General features: G+C 37.5%; 1 protein-coding gene across 2 annotated transcripts in view; it reads right to left on the reverse strand.

The window, feature by feature from the left end:
- Nucleotides 1-3,934: 3,934 nt before the first annotated feature.
- LOC107741171 (vascular endothelial zinc finger 1-like) overlaps nt 3,935-15,026 on the reverse strand; it is an 18,237-nt gene continuing 7,145 nt past the window's right edge. The window contains exons 2-6 of one of the 2 annotated variants that reach the window (XM_016553779.1): nt 10,577-11,346; nt 7,629-7,698; nt 7,262-7,427; nt 4,979-5,014; nt 3,935-4,752 (exon numbers count right to left, since the gene is read on the reverse strand). In XM_016553779.1, coding sequence (XP_016409265.1) covers nt 4,394-4,752; nt 4,979-5,014; nt 7,262-7,427; nt 7,629-7,698; nt 10,577-11,346 — 1,401 coding nt within the window. In that variant the 3' untranslated portion in view covers nt 3,935-4,393. The remainder of the gene's footprint in view (nt 4,753-4,978; nt 5,015-7,261; nt 7,428-7,628; nt 7,699-10,576; nt 11,347-15,026) is intronic. The other variant, XM_016553780.1, reaches the window with a different exon arrangement.

Below are 15,026 nucleotides of genomic sequence, written 5' to 3' on the forward strand. Positions count from 1 at the left end.
GGCGCGTCACGCCTGATCAAATGATGCGGCAAGCGTGAGGCCGTGAACGCACCCAACGCACATGGAAATGAGTCCTAACGACCAATATGAGATTCGCGAAGAAAAAAAAAGACAGCATGTAAGATTAAGGAACTAGTGTGGGGGGAGGGGAACACTGGAACAGGGCCAGATGGAGAGCCATGAATTAGAGATGAAAGAGTATTTTTCTTTTTTGGGTGAGGTTCATGCATTGAGAAAACACTTATATGTGATGTGCAATGCTTGATGCTGTACTGATGCAAAATCAACTGTTGGGCCAAAATATTTGGCCCATTGCCTAGGCAGAGAGTGCCCGCTGGTCTTCTGTATTCCCATTGTCCAGACTCCGAAATTTCCCATGTAACTTTACAAAGAGACTTCTAGCAAAATATTTAACGCATACCAAGTTATTTATTTTTCATTGGCTCAAGTTAAAAAATATAGATGTGAATCATTACCCTAAACTTTTTTAATTGGATGAATGAAACATTTTGTTCAGTGCATATTTGAGCAGCAAAATAATTTTTTATAATTTTTTGGGACCAAAATAATTTGCATTGGCCTATTAAAAATTTGAGCGTAACTAGAAATTGAAATAGAAAGGAAATTTAAGTGCCTAGAAATCATTTTAATACTGTTACTTCTTGATTTTCCATGATTGCAGAGAACCTGTCAAACAAAGGTACATCTGTGTGAAGAGAGCAAGAAAGTTATAAAAGATTAATGTTAACATGAGGTATCAGTTTTGCCATGCAGACAAACGTTTAGATCAGGGTTTCTCAAATCTGGCCCACGAGAGCCACTTTCCTGCAAAGTTTAGCTCTAACCCTAATCAAACACACCTGAGCATACTAATCAATGTCTTCAGGATCATTAGAAAAATTGTTTGATCAGGGTTGGAGCTAAACTTCGCAGCGCATTGGCCCTTTAGGGCAAGATTTGAGGAACCCTGGTCTAGATGGAGCTTTTCCAAATTTATGCAATAAATTTTGGCACTGTTGAAAATAAATGCTGGTAGATCTCTCTCAAACGCTTGTTTTACAGTTTTTTTTATTTATTTAGACAACCCAAATAAAAGGCACATAAACATTGCGCATGTTTACATAATTATTTCTGACAAACTTACATTTAAAAAAAATGTAGGAATGTTTTTCTTTCTGCTACTCAGAAAGCCTAGTCTTCATATATACAAAATTACCATTGTTAATGTACTAATACAAAAGTTTTATAAAAGGTTATTTTGCTTTTCTTTGCTCACATTGTCTATCTGTACTCTAAGATCTTCTGAGCTAAACACTTCTGTACAAACATATACATTCAACCGCTTTCACAGGGGCGCCAAAAATCATCCAGTTCATCAACTGAATCAAAACATTAGACTCAATTCGAAAATGTTCACTTCATTGGATTTCATAATTGGTTTCAATTTGGCAAATAAAAGAGGCAATTGTAATGCATCCACCATGAAATGCATAAACGTGCATTCTCACTCTCCCACAAACTATACTATGGAAGCATGCTTTTGTTTGTTCTAGTGTGACGGGAGAATCAAATGCCTCACACATGCACACAAACACACACGGATCAGGGATTCATTGTGTCTGATCAGGAAAAAGCATCCCCTTCCTGAGACTCAGTGCTGGGGTGGACGGCATCCATTCAGACACTCCAGATCGTCACATCACAGGCTGTGGCGGGAAAACTACCCACAAAAAATTGCATACAAGTCAAATAATTAGTGTTTTCACTACAGCAGTCTCTTCTCTCTGGCATCTGCTCCATGCACAGGAAGCATGTAGAGGAAGTGGCCGACATAATGTACCTAAATTCTCTCACATTGGTGACAGAACTGTGTAGTGAGTGACAGCTCACTCTTCCTACTTATACGGTTGTGTTTTATTAACACAAAATTATTAAACTCTTTAGTCCACACAGACAAGCACACAGTGTTGAAATTTCCAGAGCCAGTCTGTAAACATTCTCCATTATTTCAGACTGAAGACGTGCTTTTATGTTAAATGGTGCTTCTGGGCTTTAGCTACAGGAAAATACTATCATCTACAGAGGCCTAACTACATAAAACAAAACAAACCTAAAACATAAACAAAAAAAAAAGAAAGAAAAACTAAAACAAACAGAAACATAAAACTTACAAAAACATAAACATGCAAAAAACAAACAAAAAAAGAAAATAAATAAAAAATAAAACCTTAAAAAAAAAAATCAAAGGGAAATATATTTACAAACAAACATGAATAATTCCAAGGCATTTTCCTGGAATTATTCATGTTCATTTCCTATTCTCAGCCCATTTCCTTTGTAGAACATGTTTTTAGAACAGGGATCTTGCAAACATCAAATAAAAATACAAAAAACAAGGCTATAAAATATTTTTAACAGGCAAAAGTCCAAATTAAAACTTTAAAGGGCATCAAAGCGGTACTCCAACCAATTGATGGCGCTGTTATAAATGAGCTGGTTACCTACAGCTCATAAACCCTGTTCCAAATGACACACTTGGCCCTTATGGTCCTCCTCTTTGTCCTCCTCACCAAAGTCCACACTTTGGTGAAAAAATGCTGCACAGACTGTAGAGTAGTAGTCTGCTGTGAAGTCCGCACCATTGTGCAAAGGGGGCACTCTTGAGCACCTTTCTCAATCGTTAAATGACAAATGGGATACTCTATGTCTTCATGGACTTTGTAGATCCGCACAAACAAAGGCCGTGGGATAGTAGCGACCACATCAAGTGCACCATTTGGAACACATCTTGATATTCATATTTAGTAGGGATGCACAAATACCACTTTTTTCAGAACGAGTCCGATACGATACTTCTATTTTTGGTACTTGCCGATACCGATACCTGTATTTTCACAGCATTTGAATTTTTTTTTAAATATTGGGTACAGAAACAAAATAATAATAATAATAATAATAATATGAATCATGTTAGTTGGCTTCATTTATCAAACAGATATTTCCTTCAGTTATTTACACAAAATTATACCTGTTAAAATGTATTGTATAAGCTTTTGTTACTTTCACTGTTCATTTTAATGGCGCATTAGAGCAGCTCAATACTGTAATCACAAGACGTTTTCCTAAAATAATGCAGGGAACCACTCGTTATACATTATACAAGTATGCGCGTACAAATTTGGTGATGTAATTTGCGTCACACGAACTGTAAGGATTAAAAAGTATACTTTGGCCTTTAAAGCAAGCTAAACATACGCAGTGCGCACACGTTTGTATTGGTGCAGAATGAGAGAGACACTTCAACTTGTGCATTGTTTTTCTTGCTTGCTTTTGACATATCCGACCGAACTACAAACTTTCAAGTGATGTCTGTCAAATATATTCACTCGACAAGCTCGCGCATCTGTGCCGCCATGCGTTCAATCCACTCAGCGAGTTCTGCTTATCAGCTCGCGCACATCCGCTATACAGGCGTGAATATTGAATGTTTAACATTATATTAATTACTTACATATACTTCATAGACATCCTTAATCTCTAATAACTCCATTCTACTCTCTGTTGTTGGTGTTTCTTTTTCTGGACACAGCTCTATTCACATGTTGTGTGGTATTGGCTTTTGGTATCGGGGCATTTTTATGAGTACGAGTACGAGTACAGGAGCGCAGTATTGGTATCGGTGCATCCCTAATATTTAGATAATACTGCCTCTTTAAATTAGGGATATGCTTTCAGTGCAAGACTCTCTTTCCTTCCTCCAAACGCTTTCTTCTGTATGCTAAAAAAACATGCGACAGCTAACAATGGTCACGTAAACAATAAGAGAATGAAGCTGCCCTCCCCTCATAAAAACTGAAAAGTAGTAAACCATGTCATGACGAACACCATTAATAAAAAAAAAAAAAATCTACGACACCTCTTCAGAGTCCCCACACACAAAAAAATGCACACACACACACTCACACCCCTGCGCAAAATCGAAATAACGCAAAAGATATTTTAAAAATCCTCCCTCCCAATGGAAGCAACAGTCCATTTCAAACGAATTTCCTTAAATACTGATTAGCAGGTTACACTTCAACATCATTGAAGAACCCACTGGCACTCTGCTTATTAAAAAAAGTGTTCGAAATGCACATCAATTATTGCATTTGTCCTTAAAAACGTCCGTCGTCGGGGTTTGAAGTGCTCAGAGGAGCTTGCGAAATGCCCCGCTACAGAGCTGCTCACCAGGTGCACAAAACGCAAACATACTCGAAGGCCAGAGAGAGTTGGAAATCCGTGCAAATCTTCTGCTAGTGTTGCAATGTAGCCACGCGGTGGGTTTGTTCGCGCCACTCAGATGTCAGAAGCACAGCAGTCAGGGCAAAAATGCTGGTCAGCGCCCCTGGTTCTACCAGTGAGAAGATGGCAAGACTTGGGACAGGAAGGGCATAGTGTCCATAGGTCTCATGGCAATGTTGAGCGGGCCGGCGATGTTCATGGGCATGGGCGTGGTGATGGCCACCGGATGGGCGATATTCATGGGCACTGTGGCTGGGATGTTGACGGATGCGATGTTCACAGGGCCGGTGATGGTAACTGGGTGCTGCAGGCTGACGGGAGACGTGATGTTGACTGTGTTGGTAGAGATGTTCATCTGGGCTGCTATTGTAACGGGGTTGCTGATGTTGCCACGGTTCATTGCAGTGGTGATTGGGGCTGTGGCCGAGACCGGTGTAGTGGAGGCAGAGTTGCAGACTTCAGTGTTGTCTGTAGAGCACAGAGAAAGAGACAGGAGAAGCGTTAGCGCTTGTGTTGGGGATTTGTGTGTATTCTGTTCCCAAACTCTCTGGGTGTCTAGACTCATGTGGCAAATGACCTATGTGAGCATTTGTGATTGAACTTCCTGTTATCAACAGCAGAGACAGAAGAGAGCAAACTGTTATTGTGTGTGTACATCGACTTTTCCACCTTTTTTGTTTCGTTTCATTTTTACCTTTTCGGAGCCCTGAGTGGTTCCACTGCCAATCTCCTATTTAGAAACAGACAGAGGGTTATGATGGGCAGGCAGCTGCCTGCAGTGATGCATTATGGGACTTTTAGGAATGCAGGGCTGCAGCATTTATGCACAGTGTGAATTCAGATATGACTATCGTGTTCAAATCTGAGAAATTTAAACTGAATGTGAATGTTTCAGGTTCAATACAGGTTAAGCTCTATCGACAGCACGTAGACGTTAGTACAGAAAAAATCTCATTCAACAGTTTGCAAAAATAAGCAAAAATTATTTGTCTATTATAAGGGCATTACTGTTAAAAATTCTTTGAATTCTGAGGTGCTATACAATATTACAGTATATAACAATACAACAATATAATACCGTATTGACCCGAATATAAGACGATGTTTTTTTCTTGGAAATACATCTGAAAAAACACGGTCGTCTTATATTCAGGGTCTAGGCTTTGACATGTCAATAATACACCCACAACAATAGGTGGCGCCAAATACGCATAAAACGAGTGTGCCATGAAATACGTAATGTAATGCACCAGTTTTTATCATACTTTCAAAACAAAAATTAAAATAGGAAAAATATGCAATATGAAAATAATTGAAGACAAAATGTGTTTTACTGAGAAAAAACAAGATTTGGTTTTTAAAAAGCCTTTTTCCAAAAGGTACATCTGGAAAAAGGGGGGTCGTCTTATAATCAGGGTCGTCTTATATTCGGGCCAATACGGTATAACAAATAATATTAGAATAATTTAATTTAAAAAAAAGAATAATTCAATTTGCACCCAATTATATATTTTTAACTGAGGCGAGAAACAAACAAAAAAAATAAAAATAAATATATTAGAATATAATAAATTAATATACATACAATTTCGATCACATTATATGATATTATACTATAGTATAAAAATACTTTAATATACTTTTAATATAAAAAAATTACAAAATAATATTCTGTGGTAATCAACAGCATGGTCACAGATTCTGTCGATAAAGAGAGAATTTGTCTTGAAACCAGAACATTCAGAGATTTTAGCTATTAAAATATACAATTCTACCAAATTCTAACACTCTATGAAAAAAAAGACTGAGTCAACAACAACAAAAAAATTTGCTAATCGTGATCAAGAAAAAAAAACAAAAACACTAAACTACATGACAGAGATAGATTATGGGATAGGGATCAATGGGTTAATTCATGAAAAAAAATCCATAAGAACATGTAATGGCACCTATCACTAAATGGCACAACAGCTCTGAGACAAACTGAGACCTCAGGCATGAATTTGAGCAAACTCTACCCATTAAATTCTAATTAAAGTAAACGACAGAACAAATTTGCAGAGTGCTGCTGACCTCTTTTCAATCCTTGCTGTAGACCTGCCCCTTGACCCACTCCTGACCCTGTCGTTCACATCCTTAGAAAGGATCCGGTTCAGTCAGAGCAGTTTCTGCCTGAAGCAAAGCACTGGTCTTCTCCACTGACATGCTTGACTAACTTAACTTAAATTTGAACAAATGAGTCAAATGCCATGACCAATGAAACGTGATGGACTGCACAACCAAACAACTCTCAAGAATCACGGTGAAACAATCCCAAACATAAATGGCACAGGACTTTGAATGAAAAAGAATCTTGGAAGCCATGTTCAAGTATCATTCTGAACAGAAATGCTCAAAAAATGGCTACAAATGGCCCTCATGTCTACTTTACAGAGACTTCACTCCCAAGATTCTTTGTGCTCCTTCAGATACCCATTTTTTTTCCATCTAAGAAACAGCAACTCTGCACTGGCTCCTAAAACCTGCTTTTGTCAAACCAAGAACCTGTAACATCATAGGCCAGGGACGGGATAATGTCCAAATCAAGTGAAATTTTCAGAATAACTTGTGATGTCATGAAAACACTGAATTAAATTATTGTAGATGTTAAAATATGTTCTGAAAAGTTGTAGGACTTAAGACCACAACAGAGTATCATTTATTGTAGGCAGATTACGTTGTCATTCTGGACGGTTCTTCAAGGGGGTTAAAAATCTCCCAACTGTGCTTGCAAAGTCACTTCTCAAACTAGTGCACTTGAGTGTATAGGAGAGTTTGGGAGTTGTAGGGACAGCAAAGAGCTCAGAGGAAAGGATGAACAGAGTGTTAGTAGAAAGATGTTGGAGCTAGAGCTACATGAGTCACCCAGAGAGGCTGGGAGAGTTGTTGAACAGACTACCGGCTGATTGGCTGGGGCAGCCAATCACGTTGCACTTACCTTTGTTACAGGCGTTGTTATAGTTGCTCTGGCCGTGTGTTTTTAAGTGGCTGGTGATGTAGGCGGCGCTCAGCATCTTTCCGCACACGTTACAAGTGACTTTCCCTTCGTGCCGAATCATATGCGACCGAAGTCTGTCTTTGGTGGCAAAGGCTGATGTACAGGCCTATAATGGACATGCAGAATTTCATCATTTACAGCACAAATTCAATCAGTTTTCTTTTAATTATCCAAATTGATGTAAGCTACGTTAAGGCTTCAATATTAACCCTTTATGGGGCTCGAACCTTTAGTTGCCAGCAACTAAACATGTAAAAAGTTGTGAGGCTCAACTGAATAAATCAGATAAATGGGTTCCTGTTCTTACCGTTACTTGGCATTTGAAAGGTCTCTCCGAGGAATGAACATGCTTCACATGGCAGCTGAGATGGTCAGGCCTGAAAAGAGAGGGAAAAATGAAAAACATGGCAAGAAGGAAAACAGCATCAAGTCTCTGTAACAAAGCCACTGGATTTTGGTACCAGCTGCATCGGTGTACACTTCACAAAAACAAAACCAGCAGGCTCAGGTGCTGTACTTTGCGAGTCAGCCTCTGAGCTGCAGATTCATCAGCTGCCGTGAGCTAGAAAGCATGCTAGCAGATGTGGCATACAGAAAAAATTCACTGTTCACAGCTGCTAACAGAACAAACTGATGCTGCTCACACACTGGAGGTTTTGATGTGAACATGAAGGTCTTTGCACACCGAGTTCGAAATTTTTGCACGTTAAAAAATAAATACGACCTCACGTTGTGTCAATCACGTTTACACACCACCTCCGAAACGTTTGTAAGTCATAAAAAAATTCGGATCAGGTTCGATTTTCTGTGTTTTCGCATTTTGATAGGAAAGGATGACGAATACGAAAAAAAAAACGCATACGAAAATTTCTGACTCAGTGTGCAATGACCTTAAGTTTGATTGCCTATACTGTTTGGTTTTATTGTTTAGTAAGAAAGCTTGAGGTGCACAAAGCTGGTGTAATGATGCTGAAAATTCAGCTTTACTATATACAGGAATAGATTACATTTGAATATATATACAAATGGCTATTTTAAATTGTAATATTTCAGAATAGTACACTTTTACTGAATTTTTGATCAAATAAAAAAGAAAAAAAATGAAATGAAATTAACTTGATTAATATTTCAGCTTCATTATTTTCATTTAGTTTCACTTGATGTACTAAAATAACTAAAACTGAAATAAACATAATATAGACATTAAAAAAACAACAATCAATTAAAATTGAAGTAAAAAATGAAAATATATAAATAAAAGCCAATTCAAACCAATAATAATAACTATATTAGTCAAGCAGTATCTATCAATCAAATAATATAATAATTTCAAGTTGTATCTCTTTTAGTAGCTCAAAGACACCAAAATAAGATTCTAACTATCAGATTTAAACTTTTGCTACCTTACAACTTCTTCTTCAATCTTACAACAATCTGGAACAAAATATCAGTGAAAGCAAATGAACAGGGGCATTTGGAGGAGAATAATTTAATTCAGGTTTGAAAACTGCACTAAATACGAACGTGACACGACCTGCCGGAGGAGACTGGGACATTTTGTTTTCAGGTGGTGTTCTCAGAAACAGCCAGAGCTCTAAAAACAGCCCCTTTTATCTCTGCGCTTTGACTTGTGTCAGTGCGTGATTAATAATCCCAGGATTCATTTCAGGGATTGCGAGGCCTCTCCGATGCTTTCCCGGATATTCTGGGACGTTATAGACGAGCTATAGACGAGACTCCTAAAGCAGCCGTATGTCTGCGGCCCCTGAGTGACTCAAAGGAAACCCCAGCGCTGATCCTCTAAGACAGAACAAACAGGAGGGAAGGAGGGAATAACAGAGGAATAAGAGCAACCCCTCCTCCTTCTGTTCACGCAGACCCTCGGCATGCTGGGCCCTACAAAGGCAGCCAGTCAGATCCATTCACAACAACTATAAATCAGCCAGCAGCAGCCAATAGGAACGAGGCGACATTAACATCATCAGAACAGCAGATGGTGGATTCAGCTCGAGCTTTGAACACATATTTCAACAGACATCATCAGAATCCACAAACAGCCTCATTTCATGCAGGATGGAAATGACTCACATTCGCCATTAACGTATACGAAGCGAAGATATATAGTTATTTGTACGGATTTATATTAAGAACTGGTTCTTATTCAGAATCAACATTAAATCATTTTTAAATGATTAACCAACATTAAATCAATCAATTAACAATTATACCAAGCTACCAAATCTACAGTGCAAAATTATGCCTTTTAGATCCGAGTTTGTAGGCTAATTATCAGAAACATAAAACGTTTTTATTGGAAAGTTACAATGTGACCATTGCAGCCCAATATGCAAACAAATTACTTAATTAATGAACCAGTTCTTTTAAATTAATCAGTAAAAAGACTGAACAGTTTATGGTTTGAATCATTTTGAGCAAAAAGAAAAATCTTGTACTGTACTCGAAACTTGTGATAGTTCAGTTAATTCTTGTTTAATTCAGTTTAATTACTGTTTTTAAAACCTACTGATTTCTTTTTTTTAAACAACTTTATAAATGTTGTAATAAATGACAATTAATAACATAAATAATAAAAACTAAATACACTACTGGGCAAATGTATGTGGTCGGTAAGAGATTGTTATGTTCTTGAAAGAAACCTCTTATGTTTATTTTGGCTCCATTTATTATCAAAAACAGTAATAACTGTAATGTTTTGAAAAATTATTACAATTCAACATTTTTCTTTTCAATTTATTTTTAAATGTAATTTATTTCTGTGATGGCAAACCTGAAATTTCAGCAGCAATTACTCCAGTCTTCAGTGTCACATGATCCTTCAGCAATTATTCTAATATGCTGATTTACTGAAACATTTCTTATTACAATCAATGTTGAAAACAGCTGTGTTGCATAATATTTTTTTGGAAATAGTAATAATTATTTTGAAAGATTCTTAGATGACTAGAAAGTTCAAAAGAACAGCAATTATTTAAATAAATATATATATATTTTTAAATTAAGAATTTACTTTACTTTTGAAGTATTAATTTAGTTAATTATAAAAAACTCACTGACCCCAAACATATTGTATGTTGTCAAAAAAGGGAAGAGGCTCCTCAAAAATACTTTAGGAATCATTAAAGAACCAGAATTGTTCACTAGAATCTGAACCAGAATCATTAAATTCCTTATAATTCATAACTTCGAAACCAAACACACTGATTAAATTTAAGCAAGTGAAAAAGCTCCACATACCTCGAGAATCCCTTTCCGCACACAGAACAGACGTAGGGTTTGTGGACGCCTCCATCGTGTGAGCGCACGTGGTACGTCATTCGATCTTTCCTCTTAAAGCGCTGTTGGCATATAGGACACTCGAATGGTTTTTCATCCGAGTGTGACAGCTTGTGCCGGTTCAGATGGTAAACGTCCCGGAAGGCTTTCCCGCACATTTCACAGCCGTGGTTCTTCTTTACGGGCTTGGGTGGCTTTTTGGGGGCACTGTGTTGGGTCACGTTGGACATGGACATCGGGGACATGACAGTAGAGGCGGAGGACGTGGAAGTGGTCGCCGTGGAAAAGATGCCAGCAATGGTTGAGATGTAGGCAGGGTTGCCCGTGGTCTCACGAGGCATGGTGGAGATGAGCGGAACCATGGTGGGTGCCGCTTGCGCCGTCTTTTTGGGTCTGGACACCATTTTGATGCCGGTGTGGCAGGACTCGTGCCGGCGGAGGTGGTAGCTGTCGCGGAAGGCCTTGTTGCAGTAGCCGCAGATGAATGGTGTCTTGCTCTTGTGCTCTTTCTTGACCACGGGCATTGGACCACCTCCTCCGGCATTGCCACCCCCTCCTCCCCCTGTCCCGCTGGCTACGTTGTCCTTGAGGAGCTCGGCGGCGCTGACGGGGGGCTTGTGGTCCAGAGGAATGGGCATCACAGGCTTCTGGTCCTCTGGCTCAGAGTTCAGCAGTGGCAGCAGGCTGCTTGGGGCCACATGGTGCTGGTGGTGAAGGGCTTCATTAGCCTGCTGGAAGGAGAAGACAGAACCGGACAGGAGGGTTAAAAACGGTGATGCGCTGACCAAAAAAACAAAAAAAAACAATATTATATTGTCAATATATTGACAAATATTATGGCTGATAGAAATGTGCTAGAGAGAGAAATTCTGCACTTAATAATTACAAATAATAAATAATAGAATAAAATACCACATAATGAGACAGAAAGAGACACATTTTTTAAAATAAAAAAACAAGTATATCAGAATAATAAAATAAAAAAACAAATAACAATAATAAAAAATGAAATAAATTAAATGAAAATAATAGCATGAAATAATAAAAATGGAATACTAAATAAAAGAAATAGAATAATGAGATAATAACTAAATTAATTAATTCCCAAAAATAAATCATTTTAAAACTGTTATCTGTTTAAACTTTAAACACACACACACACACACAGTAGAGTCATGTATGGCAACACCCCCAAAAATAAGTTCAGAGAAATATTATAAATCCAAAACGGTTTTATTTGTTTACCACAGGTTTAAGTATTTATGATATACCTAAAGATTTTTAACATGCTTTAAGTGAAATCAGACATCTAAACACTGTATCTTACAGTACAAAAGATGGATAACTTTTATACTTATGTAACCTGGCTGTAATTAGAAAAATTAGAAAAATAACTTAATATATGTAGTAAATAATAATGATAATAATAATCATATATATGACCCTTGACCACAAAACCAGTCATAAGGGTCAATTTGTTTCTATGAGATTTATACATTATCTAAAAGCTGAATAAATAAGCTTTCCATTAATGTATGGTTTGTTAATATATTACACTATTTGGCCGAGATACAATTATTTGAAAATCTGGAATCTGAGGGTGCAAAAAAAATCTAAACATTGAGAAAATCTCCTTTAAAGTTGTCCAAATGATGTCCTTAGCAACACATATTACTAATCAAGAATTACGTTTGAATATATTTACGGTAAGAAATTTACAAAATATCTTCATGGAACATGATCTTCTTTACATAATATCCTAATGATTTTTGGCATAAAAGAAAAATCGATAATTTTGACCCATACAATGTATTGTTGGCTATTGCTGCAAATATACCTGTGCTACTTATGACTGGTTTTGTGGTCCAGGATCACATATAATAGAACAGAATTAAAAATACTAGAATATATATGCACACATTAGACTTGTGCTGGTATTCGGTAATGCGATATATCACGGTAATGAATATGCACGATATAAACCTGTTATACTGTATTATGACAGCACTTTTTTTAAAAACTTAATTTCAATATCGTGATAATACCGTATACCGCAATAAAAGCATTAGCAATTAATCGCAACATGAAAATTTGATACCGGCATATCCCTAGCACACATAAGCACATATTTGCTTTTGCACAGATATACTGGATTTTACTTTTATTTTACTTTTCCTCAGGTAAAAAAAACCTCTGCGTTTTAACTCTGGGGCTCCAGTAAGTTTGAACAGAGATGAAAAACTCTGATCTCACTGATGTAGATGATAAAGTCCATCATGCACAGATTTGCTGTGTGTGTGTGTGTTCCCATCAGCACTTCAGGCAGCCTGCGGGGTGACTAACGATGAGCAGAAGTTCAGGAATGAACACACACGCTCACGTTACATACATACAAACACACACTGGACTCGACAGCTGGCAGGAGGAAGAGGCACTCCATTGAGAAACTTCTCATTAAATCAAATGAGTCAAGTTTCCCCTCTTCAACCACAGAAATGCATGCTGGGCTAATGACTGGATTCAGAAATCCTGATTCAGAATGATTCACAGTGTTATCAAAAGTGTCATCTGGGCCCCAAACTAATGACACAGATTACGCTGCAGTCGTGATAGAGCACATGATGGCATGAAGGCTGGGTACAGGGCAGAGGCTGTGCGCTCTGATTAACTGAACTCAAAAACAACCCCGGGCCGCTGAGGAATCTAAATCTGTCCGGCGTAAACCGATCTGCAGAGATGCTCCCGGTTCTTCATGTGACTGCAAAATTAACTGTAACACAAGTGAGATGATTCAGCGGGTCAGGAACAAACTCAGCTAAACCTGTGTGTGAACGAGATGACAAGGACTTTACAGAGAAAACGAGAGAGTTGTGGCATTTACACTACAGATAGTTGCGTTTGATGGACAGGATTATTAAAGATTTATATTTTGAATTTGATAAGCAATTATATATTGGCTCTTATGAGATATCAAACTACATTTTGCACAGCTGAAGGTCCAGATCTCTTCTGTATTAAATGCATTCAGTAAGGATGCATTAAATTGATAAAGTGACAGCAAAGACATTTATAATGTTATGAAAGATTCTATTTCAAATAAATGTTGTTCTTTTGAACTTTTTATTCATCAAAGAATCATGAAATGTATCATGGTTTTAACAAAAATATTAAGCAGCAAAACTGTTTTCAATATTGTTTATTTATAAGAAACGTTTCTGGGGCACCAAATCAGCATATTAGAATGATTTATTAACGACACTGAAGACTGGAGTAATGTTGGCTGAAAATTCAGCTTTACTACATTTTATTAAAATAGAAAACAGTTAGTTTAAATTGTAAAAATATTTCACAATATTACTGTTTTTACTGTCCTTTTAATAAACTAAATTAGGGAAAATTTCGACCGATAACGATAACCGATAATTCAAAAAAGCCAATAACTGATATGTTGGCCGATAAATCTAAATCCAAATTTTTTTTAATCATTTTTGAGAGCCTGATTACAAAGTCTCACCATTAAAACAAACAGAAAAATGTACATTTAGTGGCCGATATATTGTGCATCCCTAAATGCAAAAACATTACGTTTTTTCACCAGCCTCAAACTTCTGAATGGTAATGTACAATTATATATAAATGGATAAATAGAAAACATGTCTTTCACAAATACAATTGATTTTTAAAGTCTACATCTGTGTGAGCCGGATGTTGCCACAGCAGTTAAAATGCATGATGCAATTTTATGATGTGGTTTTGTGACACAATACTGACGTACTGTCCTACTACAACTCTAAAAGTGTATACTTTCCCATTATGAGTGAATTATTTACTTTCAGAGCATAGAAGTATGCGAATTGGGATGCAGCCAACTTGAACACACAGTGAAACCCACCTCGCAGGCCTGGAAACAGAGGTGGATGTTTGTTTGTTTGTTTACTGAGGCTTCTGGGAGGCTGGACGCACTCCTTTAGTTCTCCCTTACACACAGAGCAGCGTGAGGGATTTGTTTACACAGCCAGGGGCAAAACTCACAGACACTCACTGCTAACCTACATCACAGCCACCTGCCCTGGCAGACACTGATCTCTGAGCCACAACAACAGGACAAACCAGAGGGAAAACAATATACAACGATCACAAACACATCAATTGTGAACAATATGTACGAAAGTTAAATTCAATGCATCTATGAACTGTCTTAACGAAACGGTTCACCATAATGAATCAGACTTCTCAACTACCACAGCCTGAGGCGCTTAAAAGACCCGATAAAGTGCGGCAAACGCCCTGTTCACCCACTATTGATGTTCAATGGAGCATCTAAAACAGGCACAGCCCCCACAAACCACAGAAACAGCCCCAAACCAGCTTGGTTTAAAAAAAAAAAAAAAAAAAAAATTCCCCCAAAACC

This window comes from Sinocyclocheilus rhinocerous, unplaced genomic scaffold (genome assembly GCF_001515625.1).
Source record: "Sinocyclocheilus rhinocerous isolate Xijiao unplaced genomic scaffold, SAMN03320098_v1.1 scaffold1307, whole genome shotgun sequence".
NCBI classification, from domain to species: Eukaryota; Metazoa; Chordata; class Actinopteri; order Cypriniformes; family Cyprinidae; genus Sinocyclocheilus; species Sinocyclocheilus rhinocerous.